Source organism: Durio zibethinus, chromosome 12 (genome assembly GCF_047325235.1).
Source record: "Durio zibethinus cultivar Kanyao isolate XHJ-2024 chromosome 12, ASM4732523v1, whole genome shotgun sequence".
Classification (NCBI taxonomy): domain Eukaryota; kingdom Viridiplantae; phylum Streptophyta; class Magnoliopsida; order Malvales; family Malvaceae; genus Durio; species Durio zibethinus.
In genome coordinates this window covers 18,349,816-18,363,541 of record NC_143173.1, presented here as the reverse complement: position 1 = coordinate 18,363,541, position 13,726 = coordinate 18,349,816, and the positions used below count along the sequence as shown (strand labels likewise).

Here is a 13,726-nt window from a genome sequence, read left to right as displayed (position 1 = left end):
TGGAAAGATAGATCTTTGAGCTAAAAGTTGGATGAACAATTCAAATATATAGAAGATCAAGGCATCTAAAGATCTTTCAAAGCTAGGGCAAAGTTTATTGAGCTCAAAATGATTTTGAAAGTCAATGGAATGAGTTTTCAAAAAAAAATCTTGGATTAATGTTCGAAATTGTCTGAAAATTCATTATTTCGATATACCATTCATCCCAATGACATGCATCTAACTTGTATCTTTCCCTATTTATTTTTTTACCAAACTCACTCTTCATTGATTACTTTTCTTCCAATGCAACTTGTGCTCTTTTATTCTTATATCTCCAGAATGAATCAAGAAAATGTATGATTGCATTATCTTTGTCATGAATTAAGATGATTATGAATAATGAATATGTGCTTAAAAGGTTCTTGCATTCTTTTGAAAAAAAAATCCAGAATGATCAAAGGAAAAAATTATGAAAAGATGGCAGAAACTTGAAAAATGACACATGGGATAGCCAAATGTTGAGCATGGTGATGGATTGCTCAATAAGATCTAAAAAGATAATGTGATTAAGAAATGAATATGGTGATAGATTGATCAACATAACCTGTGTATTGTGATCAAATAATGCGAATCAATGGGCAAAATTCATTCTAGAATGGCTAATGCTGAGAAACCTATGAGTGGTGACCCAACAATGAAAGATAAAAACTTGTTTTGAAATTGTTAATGTTGAAAAACCTGTGAATGATGATCAAGTGATGAAAATGATGAGGATCAGTTGACGAAACTCATTCTAAAGTGTTGAGAAGCTAAAATGAGAAATTAAAAAATGGTGGGGTCTTAAGAACCATGGTACCACATTTTGATTAGGATTTCATGACATGGATATCTATTACATGCATTGCATTTGCATTATTATTTGGAGAATATTTGAAACTTTGGTTTGGCTATGCATTTGCAGTAAATATTTAAATCATGGCTGAAAATATGACATTGTGAGAATCTAGATTGTTGCATTTGCATCATTAAGAAAGCATTTGCATAGTTGATAATGACATTCAGTACATACAAAATTTTAACTTTGGTAAAAGTTTAAAGTTCATCTGAAAAAGCAATTTTGAGTATTTTGATGAAGTTTTGAGTCTTAAATGAGAATTTTTAAGATGTTTTCAAATGAGAATCTTTGAGTCTTAAATGAGAATATTTAAGATGTTTTCAAATGAGAATCTTTAAGACATTTTCAAATAAGAATCTTTAAGTCTTAAAGGAGAATCTTTAAGATATTTTCAAATGAGAATCTTTGAGTCTTAAATGAAAATCTTTAAGATGTTTCCAAATGATAATCTTTGAGTGTTAAATGAGAATATTTGAGTTTCAAATGAGAATCTTTGAGGTGTGAAACCCAAAATTTATCAAATATGAATCTTCGAATTTAAATGAGAATCTTTGAGTTTCAAATGAGAATATTTGAGATTCAAAACCCTCAAGTTCATCGAATGAGAATCCTCGAACTATAATGAAAAGTTTCGAACTCTTGGATGTGAATCTCCAAAATTCAAACAAAAAGCTTTAAACTTTTTGGATATGAATCCCAAGTTTAGGTGAACCTTTGAATTCGAATAAGAAGTTTCAAACTTCTGGATGAGAATCCCCAAAATTTGAATGAGAATGTTTAAATGTTGGATGCAAGTCTTGCAATTTACAAATGCGAATCTTGAGATTTTATGAATCAAACTCTTGTAAAACTAAAATTTTGATAACCAAATTTTAGTGGATTCTTACAAAGCTGAAAGGTTCTTACAAAGCTGAAATGTTTTTGCGAATCTGAACCTTTGAATTTTTAACTCAAATTGTAAATCTTTTAGTTGCTTATACAAATTCCATCAAACATGATCTGTGACTCATCTAGTCTCCAAGAGCATTTATTTTTCAAAGTCGTGGTTACCTCTATTTAGAGAAGCATTTTATTTTCAAAAGTTGTGGTGCCTCTATTTAAAAGAGCATTTATTTTTCAAAAGTCGTTAAGCCTCTGATTAGAGGAGCTTTGTTTATTTTTTCGAAGTTGTTAAGCCTCTGATTAGAGGAGCTTTATTTAATTTTCCAAAGTCGTTAAGTCTCTGTTTATAAGAGCTTCATTTATTTTTCCAAAGTTTTGTTACCTTTGTTTATAGGAGCAATTTATTTCTCAAAGTCGTTGAGCTTTTGTTTAGAGGAGCATTTATGTTTCTCAAAGTCGTTAAGCCTATACTTAGAGGAGCTTTGATCAAAATTTTAACAAAAAATAAAAAAAAGTGTTGAGTTGATCTTAAATGAGTGTCTACGTATTTGGACAATTCTTCTTACATAGAAATTGCACAAAGAAAGGCAACTGTAAACATCCCATTTTATCCAGGGTTCTTTGTCAATTGAAACCAATCCAAGCTCAATTGTAGGGATTTTTATTCATTTTTATTTCGTATTCATCATTTTTTTAATTTTATTTTATGATCTATCTATTGTTTATTTTCTTTTTCTTTCTTCATTATTTGATTAATTAAAAAAAAGCTGAAAGATTGAGATTAAGCTCGGTGATGATTGTTATCAGAAAGCATAATTAGATGCTAATCTTTAGCTTTGGATGCTAATTAGAATTGAATTGAAACTCTATCAGCATGAGTTTATATATCACTGCAATTCATAGTGACAAGGGAAAAGTGATCAAAAAAGCATACACTAACACACAGAGAAATCAGAGAGCAATTATTCTAGATTCGTTAACAGAATACAACTAACCAAAACCTGAATTCATTTTTCACCATTAAGCACTTACCACACCATTACCTTGTGGCCAGAAACAGTTCACTGATCTCTGCCATCCCCCCATTTAAACCACTACCTCATGGCCATAAATAGTCCACTGATCTCTGCCATCCCCCATTTAGGCCACCCATTACCATCAATGAGAAAGAAAAATAATCCTAAGTAATATTCAATTGTGTAGCAACATTCAAACATGAGAGATTTATGAAAACCTCAAAGTACTTTCAAAAACCTATTCGACTGAAAAACTAATAAGGTCAAACTGATTTTAGAAGTAGCTTTCAGGCGGACTCCGAAAATGATGGATGAGTGATGGTGGCGATTGGTGGTCACCTATAGCAGTTGCGGTACTTGAGGTATGTCAAGTTCTAGAAGGGCATCATAGTTTCTAGCAACCTTTTAGAGAGAAATCGAGAGAAAAAGTTTGGCATCGACGAACGATAGTGACAATGACCCTTACTGGCCAGCGCTGTGTTCTTAAGTCCTTAGGTTTCTAGGGAAATTTTTAAACTAGAAAGAAGAGAAAAATGTTGAATAAAGAAAGGGACTTGGACAGCGAATGGAGAGTTTGATTTTAAAGCTAAAGTGCACCGTTTTAAAGAGACGAAATCAATGAAGTTGAATCAAACCCACACTCGAAACCTATAAAACCCAAAATAGACGCATTTAGCAAACAAAGGTGGAATGCAAAAGCTAGTGAGAAGGGAAGTTCCTTGGCTATTTTAATGGTGATGAAGTTGTTTTCAAGTAGTGACAAAGGTGGTCTTTGGCATGGCGATGACTGGTGAAGGCTGTAACGAACATCGATTGGATTTTACACTTTTAGTAGATGACGATCTTTGATTGCTGGCAGCAGTTGGTGACAACAAGGAACAGTGATAACCAGTTTTTGGGTTTTTACCCACTTGTAAAGAAAAATAGAGGATTGGTAGAGAAAAAGGATAAATGAGAAGAAGAGGGACGGGTTGACCCGTTCAAAGCTTAGACTTGGTTTGAGCTTCGATTGAACCAGCCCACTCAGCGATCCATTCAGGCCCAGAATTTCTTCTCAAATGGGCTTAGACTCATTTTGATTATGATCTTAGCCTAAATTTCAGTATTACATTTTTTATCCTATTTTGCTTTTAGTCTTAGCATTCATTTGATTTATTTTTATTCATTAAGGATATGTTGGTTAATAATTAAAAGATAATTTGAGTAAAAATATTTTCAGTTATGCTATTATTTCAAAAAAATAAAAATTAAAAAAAATATTTTTCAGGAAAAGTTAAAAGTATCAATTTTTCTTGTGTAAAAGCAATGAGTTTTTTTTTTCTTGTAAAACAAAAAGGGATCTATATCAAAAGTCAAATCATTTTTTTTCTTTCCTTTCTTTCTTTGAAAAATTTTTAAATGTTAAATAATCTGACGATAGAGCCTCTCCAAGTGAAACAATAGTTTTCTTGTATACTCTTGAGGTGAGAGGATTTTTCTTAATTTTCTGCCAAAAGTATTGGAGTCAATTAAGAATAATTTCCAATAATAATTACTTGGTAAAATTTTTAAGATTTAATGGATAACACGTAATCAAGCTGGTACCATCTCCTGATGGGTATGTGGGGGTGCTATAACCTTCCCCATATGTAATCGACTCCCGAACCTTGTTTTGGTTAGTAGACCTGAACCTGTTCTTTTAGAGACCCTTAGTCAAGCTTAGGAGTTCCTTAAAAGGACAGATTTAGTTAGGTGGCCAATCACACCTAAACAAAAAAGATTGGTGGTGACTCCTCAAGTCAATGTCTAGCGATAGGTTTATGGATCTAGATATTATGACACAACAAACTTAATCTAAAGTCGATTCAAGCCATTCTATTGGGTCAGCAACAAGTTAGAATGGGTTCGATCGAATCTAGGTACAAGAGTATGGCTGACAAGCTTTAATTGGGTAGCTTAACAGATGATGTGTTAAGTATTTCCAAACCCAATATCTTGAACCTTATTAAAAAAAACTAAATTTTGGTCTTCAATAGTGAATCTAACGATGAAATCTATAGAGAAATACCTTGCATGCTTGATTTTGTTTTGGCAAAAGCCAAAATTTTTCAACAGGATTTTTTAAAAGTAAGAAATCAAAAAATTTAAAACATACCTATAGATTTCTTATTCTTGCAAGAATAAGAAAGAAGAGTTGGCTTGGTGGGTTGTGGTAGATGGCAACAGGTAAGGGTGAGATGGGTTTTTACTAATCCTAAATTTGATTCAACTTTATTCTCATACTATCTGAATCCAATTTGATTTGATGACGTTTTTATTTTATTTATATCCGAACTCAACTCTATCCGATATTATATAAATCGTACTTGATTAAATATGAAATTAATAAAATATTATTTTTTAATATAAAATATTATTTTTAATATAAATATAAAATTAAATAATTAATTAAAAGTAATTTTTTATATATATCGGATTGAGTCGGGTTTGTCTAAAATTTGACTATAACTTTTTCTTACTATTACCAAATCTGATCCAACATGAAGCCCAATTTTCAAAAAAATAAAATCGATCCTAAAAATCAGGTTGGGTCGAAACTCATCAAGGGCAAGTTGGGCTACCATCTCTAGTGGTGGAGAGGGAAGAAAGAAGAAAAGTTAGCTTTGTAGACTGCTACTTTGCGTTGGTTGTGGTGGAAATAGAAGAAGGAGATGTTATGGTTTCTAAAACAATCCAAACAATGAAAAATTATTTCTTTTCTAAAAAATATCTTTATGAAATTTTTTTTTTATTTTCTGGAAGTTGTTTTCTGTTTATTAAATAGAGCCTTAAATAATGTGAAAATATAAGAAATTTATTAGTCAACGTAATTTTAAGGAAAACTAAGCTCAGAATGATAATTAAGGGGTTGAGAAGAGCCTGCAACGTAATTTTAAGACCCAATAGATGCCAACCGATAGCGTCGACTTGTCGAATTCTAGGCAAATTAGGGGGTTGCTGGATTTGCGTTTAAAACAATTAAAAGTGAGCTTTTTTAAAAAAAAAAAAAAAAAGAGGAAAGATGGAATGAAATGAAAAAGAAATTGAGTTTTTATAGTTTAATAAAAGAGCGAGTCAACCCAACCCATGACTCGCCAAACCAACCCGCGCCTAATAGTACTGAACTAACCCATTCAACAACCTAGCCCGCTTGGATCCTTCCTTGATAGCTAGACTCTATTAGCTTGGCCTAGTAAGCACATGACTTTGGGTTTCAGCATAATACTCTGTTTGGTATAATTTTTATATATTTTTGGACTTTTTATTAGAATATTTTTTATATTACTCATGTCAATAATATTTTTATAAAATATGCATGTTTTGAAATAATTAATAATGCTTAAGAAAATAAATACTATAGATAATTATATATTTTTGTAAGAATTTATATCATTAAATATTTAAAGAAAATAAAGATTTTCTACCATGATATTGTAAGAAAATCCAAATAGTGATTTTTAAAAATTTTTAGGTAATAAGATTTTTTTAAAAATATTACTACTGTATTGAAGTATTTATAAAATATTTTCAATAAAAAATCTTTTTTCTATAAAATATTCATAAAATATTAAAAAAAAGAAAAAATTAATAAAGAAATCTTTTTTTTTAAAAAGGATAAATAATTTATAAATAAAATAAAATAAATGGTAAATACACATATAATAGATGCATACCTTACTAATATTATGTTTCATTATTTGCATTGTATTTATATCACTAAATTATGAAAAAATAGATGCAAACTTCGAAGGATAAGATATTAAAAAAATTCAAGTAGTGATTCTTTAAGATCTTTAGTGAGAATTTTTTTTAAATGCTACTAAAGTATTGAAGTATTTAAAAAAAATCAACTCAAAACGGTTATCATTTACTTATTTTTTTAATTAGAAAATAATAATAATAATAAAAGAAAAGATTAAAAAAATTAGATTATGTATAACAATGTGTGAATATTAATTGCTTTAATTAAAAAATAAAAGGCTTCAAAGATGAGATTCTAAAGAAATCCTAGTTGTGATTCTTATAAAATCTTTTGGTGAGAAAATTTCTTTTAGTGTTACCAATGTATTAGAGTATTTTGAGAATTTTTCAATAACATGATTCCAATTTATTTTTCAAATAAAAAAGAAATAATTTTTAAGAAAATAAGAAAAGATAAAATTATAGTAAAAAGCGATTTAAGGATATTATTTTTGAATATCAAAATTAAGACTTTTTTTTTTTGTCAAGATCAAAAGATAACACATTGGTACCATAATAAACGTTGTGGGGATACTAATCCTTCCCTAAGCATACTCATACTCCCGAATCCAAATTATTTTCGTAGACCCCAAAATTATATTTTTAATAAAATTTTAATTAATTTTAAGATTTTACTAAAAATGTAAGTTTTAATAAGTAACGAATTGCGCCTAATAAACAAATTTGATAGCGACTCTCTATATTTTTAAATTCATCTAGCAGTCCTTAAAACTATTACCACAATCATAATAAAAGGAACAATTTAACTCATCTTTGCTATTGAGATTTTCATTTTTATATTGAAATTTAAGTACAATACTAAAAAAGAGAAATAAATATGATATTGATGATATAATATAAAATCTTATAATTATTATAATTTTATAAATTCTAATATTACTTTTCTATAAAATTAATTGTATAAAGCATGGATGTAAAAAACCTAGTCTAATAAACCGTTTTAAAGTAAAAAAAAAAAAAAATAGTACAAAAGCATTTATCATTATTTGTAAATAAATGAACCAAATAAAAAATTATTAAATTTGATTCTCCAATTGAAACAAATAAAAAATAATGTGAAATAATATAATTCTTATTATAATTTCATGAATTATTAAAAGATAAAATTAAAATATATTTAAAAATTTTAATTAAAAAATTGTTATCGCACATTAGAACCATTTTAACATTTTAATTTTGTATAAAAATTCAAATGAGTTTGTTCCATAAAATAAATTTTTAAAATTTTCAGACAAACAAATTCCTTATACTTTTAAAAACACCTTTTAAATTAATGAATTTGTCATGATCATAAAATTATATATAATACATATCAAATAAATATTAATAATTAATTATGATAATTAATTCTTGAAAGTTCAATTTACAAAATTAAGTCTGTCAAGAACAAAGAACCCTTTATTTAATATCCATTGAAGAGCATGACCTATCATTTGCAATCTAATGATACAATTGCAGGAACACTAGACCAATTCTCAATCTGATACTATACAATTTCCATGTTATCGATACTTATCAATTCCATAGTTTAGTTTCCAAGCTTCAGAGTTCAAATTATTTTTTTACAAAAAAAAAAAGAAGCTGTAGCATGAAGACAGGAAATGGGACTGTTAGAAAGTATTGGGATTCAAACTCCAAATCTACTAAATGCCATCTTTTATAGATAACTATACGAACTAATAGACATAAATTTCAGCTTCATAATTTAAACAATTTTGGAAAATAATTGATTGCATAAAGTTAGAATTTTCGTGTATAAACTCATTTAATGATTTTGAAGGTAGCAATCTGTTCAAATTGCATGAAGGCAAGGGTACGAATAAGAAAGCCTTTGAGGCTTCGAATTTCGAAACAGGTACCAGTTAAAACTTAAAAGTCTTAGATTTGGGCTGTCATATTTGAATCAGGCTTGATGAAAGCTATATATATATATATATATATGTGAAGCAAACAAACTTATATTTGAGATCAACGATCCGCACTCCTGCAATAAGCCAAAAGATTTTAGCAGTAAATAGGTTCTGACATGGGAGGTCTCTAAAACCACCATTATTACATAACAAAAGGCTCAGAGCAATTCTCATACAAACTGCTAAAATTTGAACAGAAATCAGTGAGCATCCCCTATTACATTGAGACTATTAAAACTGTCTGCAAACCGAAAATCAACCAGCTTTTCCTAAATCAGATTGAAAGTACTGCACTAGAATTGCTAGCATCACTTTGGTCCCCCTTCTTCCCGAGAAATACATCGGTAAGAACGGTCTTGGACTGCAAAGATGCCTTCAGCAATTTCACACCCTATTGCAGAAAAACAAGTTTAAGCCAATCTTTTATCATCAATGAAAGTGTGCCACATCCTAAAGTTTTCAAATCTCACGTGGAAAATTACACCTCGGTTAATTAAAAAGAGATAATATCACTAATGATTTCATAATTATAATGAAAGCTACTTGTCAATCACATGTTATCACTGAGAACTAATAATTTTAAGAGTGTAATGAATGAGTATTATATTAGTTAACAAATTTATAATTCATATATTATATTAGAGATTTTCAAAGTTGAGCTAACGTATTAAATATTTTACCATAGTTCATAGTTAGTAAGGCATTCAAGACATTAACCCTACTTAAAATTAAGGCAACAAAAGAAATGAGGTAATTTCTTACCTCATCCGCCCCTATATCAATCACTTTCTCTTCAAGAACCCCTACATCCTTGATATTGAACTTCTTGAGTAAAGTGATACAAGAAATAGTTGACATAGGCCTTACAACCAGATCATCCATGATCATGTAAGTAATAACCCCTTTGACATAACCTCCTTCATCACATGATGAAGCCTTCTTCGTTGGTGGATTGACAACGGTTGCGATTTGGCTCATAATATTGTTGCAGGAAAGACAAATGGAGTTCGAATCATTTGCCACATAGATACCACAGCCTCTACGATGGTAACTATTGCCACAGTTATAAATGTTGGTGGATGTTAGCGATTGAATGTTTGGCAACAAGGATGGTAAATTTGCAGCATAGTTGGAAACTTTAGGCTTCAAAAGGGTGTCTTTATTCGCCATTGACTGCAGGTAAGTGTCGCTCAGATTTTCAAGGCTCTCGTAAAGGTTTCCAAGGCAACCGACCATGTCTTGTTTGGTGAGAAGCCCTATGACAGTGCCTAGAGGCAATGGCAGAATATTGAACAGAAAATCAACAAAATCTTTCCCAGCTTCAGCAAGTAGAACCCTTTGGCTTGTTGAGTCAACCAGAAGCTTCAAGCTAACAGTGGTGGGAGCCATTACAGGACCACTGTTGTAAGGACTTTCAGAGATCTTTACTACAATTACTGTCTTGTTAAAATTTGCGGAGTTTATGCTCTATATTTAAAGCAACAAAGGACACATATAGAGCATCCATGAGTTGCAAGGGATTCTTTCCCCTACTTCCAAGTCTCCTATATTTCTTTTTCATATAAACAAACCAGGTCACAACCTCGGATAAGTAAGTGATTGTGAGTACTGGATACCATCTTTTAAGGCAAATGCATGAACCATTAAACTAATTAACACGACAAGTATAATTTTTAGATTACTTATAAGTTATACTATAGCCTAATATTTTTAAATTTTCTATTTTCTTTTTCCTGATTTCAATTTGGGGAAGGGAGATTGGAAAGCTGCTCAAAGAGCAGAGGATAAATTCACCAACCATTGTGCAAGCATTTCAATCATCTTTCCTTGAAGAGATCTGCTACCTCCAATAGCAGGAAATCAAAACATTGTTTAGAACCCAAGAATGAGGTTATAAGTAATGGTTTGAATATTTGATATAACCAAAAAGGTTCCAGTTATACAATTGGGCTGACATGCTTGAAATTTAGTTTACATAACCAAAACAAGTTAACAACAGAAGCCATTATATATATCAATTGAAGAGACACAATTGCAAGAACACCAGACCACTTCTCAGTTTGATACTTGCTGGTTTCAATGTTTAAAATGTGCTATTTCAATCCTGTTTTGCAAAAAAATGAAATAATTTGAAAGTTTGAGTCAAAAATAATTCACTAAATAGGTTTAGACTTCGAAGGACTCTAAAACCAGATAAAGATAGATAACAAGTTTCCCCAATTACATAACAAAAGGCTCAAAGCAAGTCTGTCTGAACTGCTACAAGTATGAACTTTGAACATAGACCAACAAGCATCTACTCCTACACTAGGATTCTTACTGTCTGCAAATCTAAATCATACCAGCATTTCCCAAATCACATCCGCAACGGCAGTAAGTACCACATCTGCAACGGCAGTAAGTACCGCCTTGACATTAAACTTGTTGAACAAAAATGGGACTTTTTGTCTGAGTTGTTCCATAAGTTTCAAGCTGACAATGGTGGAGGCCGTGACAAGAAAGATAATTGTATGAAACAAAAAAAGGAGCCTTTTTTGTTCAATTTTACGGCTAATGTTATTTTAGTTCAATGGCAGTAATCAAGGATCATAGCGAAATGACAGTGGCTAAAGCAAACACGAATTGTACATTTGGAGTTTCAAAATTTTTAACTGAAATTGATAGGCCGTTCAATCAGAAACAGCACTCCAAACACACGGTAATCTTTAGTAAAAGGCAAAATAATAGTTCATTTTGTGCTCACCGCAAGACTCCGTGCTTTATCCATTCCATTAGCGATTTTATTTATAGAGGTAGGTTAAGGTTCACTTGTTTGTCTCTTGGGAATGTGGGGTTCTGTTCTACTGTTAGCTCTTGCAATTGTCCACTCTTCTGCTAAGCCACACACTTTTTTAACACATTTACTCACATTTTTCATGCTTTTTGTTTTTTTTTTTATAAAATTCGGTGCCTTTAAACTTGTAGCATTTCTTTTTCTCCCTTATTGAAGTATTTCTTCCTCAAGTCATCATTTTCATCATTGAATTTGAATGTAATGAATAGAGTTGTTGAAAAATTTCTTTGCTAGCTTAGCCAAGTTCAAATCCTTATAAAATATATGGTACTTTTTTTTAAACAAAAATATAGTTCATTTAAACGCTAAGTTTTCGTTGTCTCTTTAACATAGTTAACCAATGGATTTAGGATATGGAAAAGCCATAAAGACATGAATATTTTAGCAAGCAGCCATGTAATCTATTGATTAAGTGCTAAATTTTTAATTTTAATCATCAGAACTGAAATCTTGACATCTTCAAATACCAAAAAACAAAAAAAAATTTAGACTATGGCAATCTCAGAGAAGGATCAAGACCAAACTTAGCCAAGTTACCAATGGGCAAATATGAACTCTTAATAATTGATACAAGTTCACATATATTTAAGATATTAATATTTTTATGTCTTTTTTATATTTTTTAAAGTAAGAATTAAAAAAAAAAAGTTCTATTATTATAAGTTATCGCTTTATTTCGTATTTTCAACTATGAGTGTGAATAAAAAAAAAGAACTATTTAAGATGTTTTGAGAAAAATTGATTTATAAATTAAATATGAAAATAAATTTAATTAACCATGAGATTTCTGAAATTAACATTAAACCCTTAGAATCCAATCAAGTTTATATATATACATATATATATATTTATAGATATATATATCTAATATATATATTATCGACCTTCTGTTTTGCTTATAAAAGTTTTTTATCATATAAATCGTCATTATAACCCTTATTTTAATTAAAAAATAAATGCATAAGATGAAAAATAAAAAACATTTATTAATCAAGTTAAGATGTTGTCTTATAGATAATAAATTGCAAAGAATATGTAAAAAATAAATAAAATTTATTTCAAGTTTTATAGGATTTATCAATGTTATATTGAATCCCTTAGCTTCTATTCAAATTCATATGTTGTTTGAATACTTTTTCAAATAGTTTTTATGCATATTTTATCTTTTTTAAAAAAATTATATAAAAATTCTATTATTAAATTCTTCCTTGAAGCCCATGTTTTAAGCAATAATTGTACAAAAAAACAAATATATTGATTTTATTAATCAAGTTAAGTTATTATTTTGATAAAAATATTAAATTTAAAAATAGTAAAATCAATAAATTCAGTCGTAAGATTTATGAACCCTATATGTATTTAATATTATATTTTTACATTTTTTTTTGTATGTTTGTGCCTTTTAAAAGCAAAAATTTACAAACAAAAAATTTATTATTATAATTAAATCATTACTACTCAATGCCCTTGTTTAATGAAAGAATATAGTGAAATGAAGTAAAAATAACCATAAATATTCTAAGTAAATATTTTGATGTACGTAATTTTCTTCTATCTAACAAATCTCATCCTTATATTATAAAAATTGGGAGAAAAAAGTGTTATAATATAGAGCAACCAAAGCTCTATATTTAAAGCAACCAAGGACACAGATATAGCAATCATGAGTTGTAAGGGATTTTTTTTGTTTTTTACAAATGAGGTCATAACCTAAAATAAGTGATTGTGAATATTGAAATTTGAATATATATCACAGCTATTGGATGTCGTTTTTTAAGGCAAATGCATAAACCATTAAACCAATAAGACAAGTGGTATAATTTTTATATTACTCATGAGCTACACTATGGCCTAATATTTTAAACTTTTCCATTTTCTGTTTCCCGTTTTTGATTTGGGGAAGGGAGATTCGAAACCTGCTGAAAGAGCAGAGGATAAATTCACCATCCATTGTGCAAACTTTTCAATGAGTCAAAGGCAAATAGTATCATTTTGGGGGAAAATGTATTCCTTTCCTCTACTCCGAACGACAATTTCCACATCTCATCTCCTATGTCTTCCTTGTGGTGATCCCTAAGAAAACAACTTAAAACCTTTACAAATATAACAGATTCACAACCCAACAGATTTTCCACAGTTTATCTCATTTATTGCCAATAACCACCAAAGCAAATCCAATGAATTTTGCTTCAAAAATTTTATTAAAAAAAAAAACAGAAACTTAAAAAATGGGAAATCATACCCAATTTCTCAAAACCACAAACCCAAAAGCTAAAGCAACAAAACATAAAAAAAAACAAAAATATAAAAAAGATTCTTGTGTTTGTTGCCAAAAGCAAACAGAGAGAGATGTTGGAGCTTTCTCCTTGAAATGAGGCAGATCGACTTATTGTGGGTTTGCCTAACCCATTCATGGTATCATGGTGTC

The 13,726-nt window shown here is 29.6% G+C and overlaps 1 protein-coding gene and 1 pseudogene across 1 annotated transcript; both read right to left on the bottom strand.

Moving 5' to 3' along the window:
* Positions 1 to 8,511: 8,511 nt before the first annotated feature.
* LOC149515819 (uncharacterized) lies at positions 8,512 to 9,943 on the bottom strand. Its single transcript, XM_089740946.1, has 2 exons — positions 9,228 to 9,943; positions 8,512 to 8,856 (listed from the first exon to the last, which is right to left on the bottom strand). Exons 1-2 carry the CDS (start codon positions 9,852 to 9,854, stop codon positions 8,740 to 8,742), a joined length of 744 nt encoding a protein of 247 aa, XP_089597072.1. The 5' UTR covers positions 9,855 to 9,943; the 3' UTR covers positions 8,512 to 8,739.
* Positions 9,944 to 11,153: 1,210 nt separating this feature from the next.
* On the bottom strand, positions 11,154 to 11,207 carry LOC149515818 (U5 spliceosomal RNA; annotated as a pseudogene).
* Between the last annotated feature and the right edge of the window lie 2,519 nt (positions 11,208 to 13,726).

Excerpts from the sequence above, each read along its gene's own strand:
- LOC149515819 (XM_089740946.1), bottom strand. The coding sequence starts at position 9,854 with ATGGCTCCCACCACTGTTAGCTTGAAGCTTCTGGTTGACTCAACAAGC. Across the intron at positions 8,857-9,227 it reads TTGATATAGGGGCGGATGAG|GGTGTGAAATTGCTGAAGGC; the intron begins GTAAGAAATTAC and ends TTTCTGCAATAG.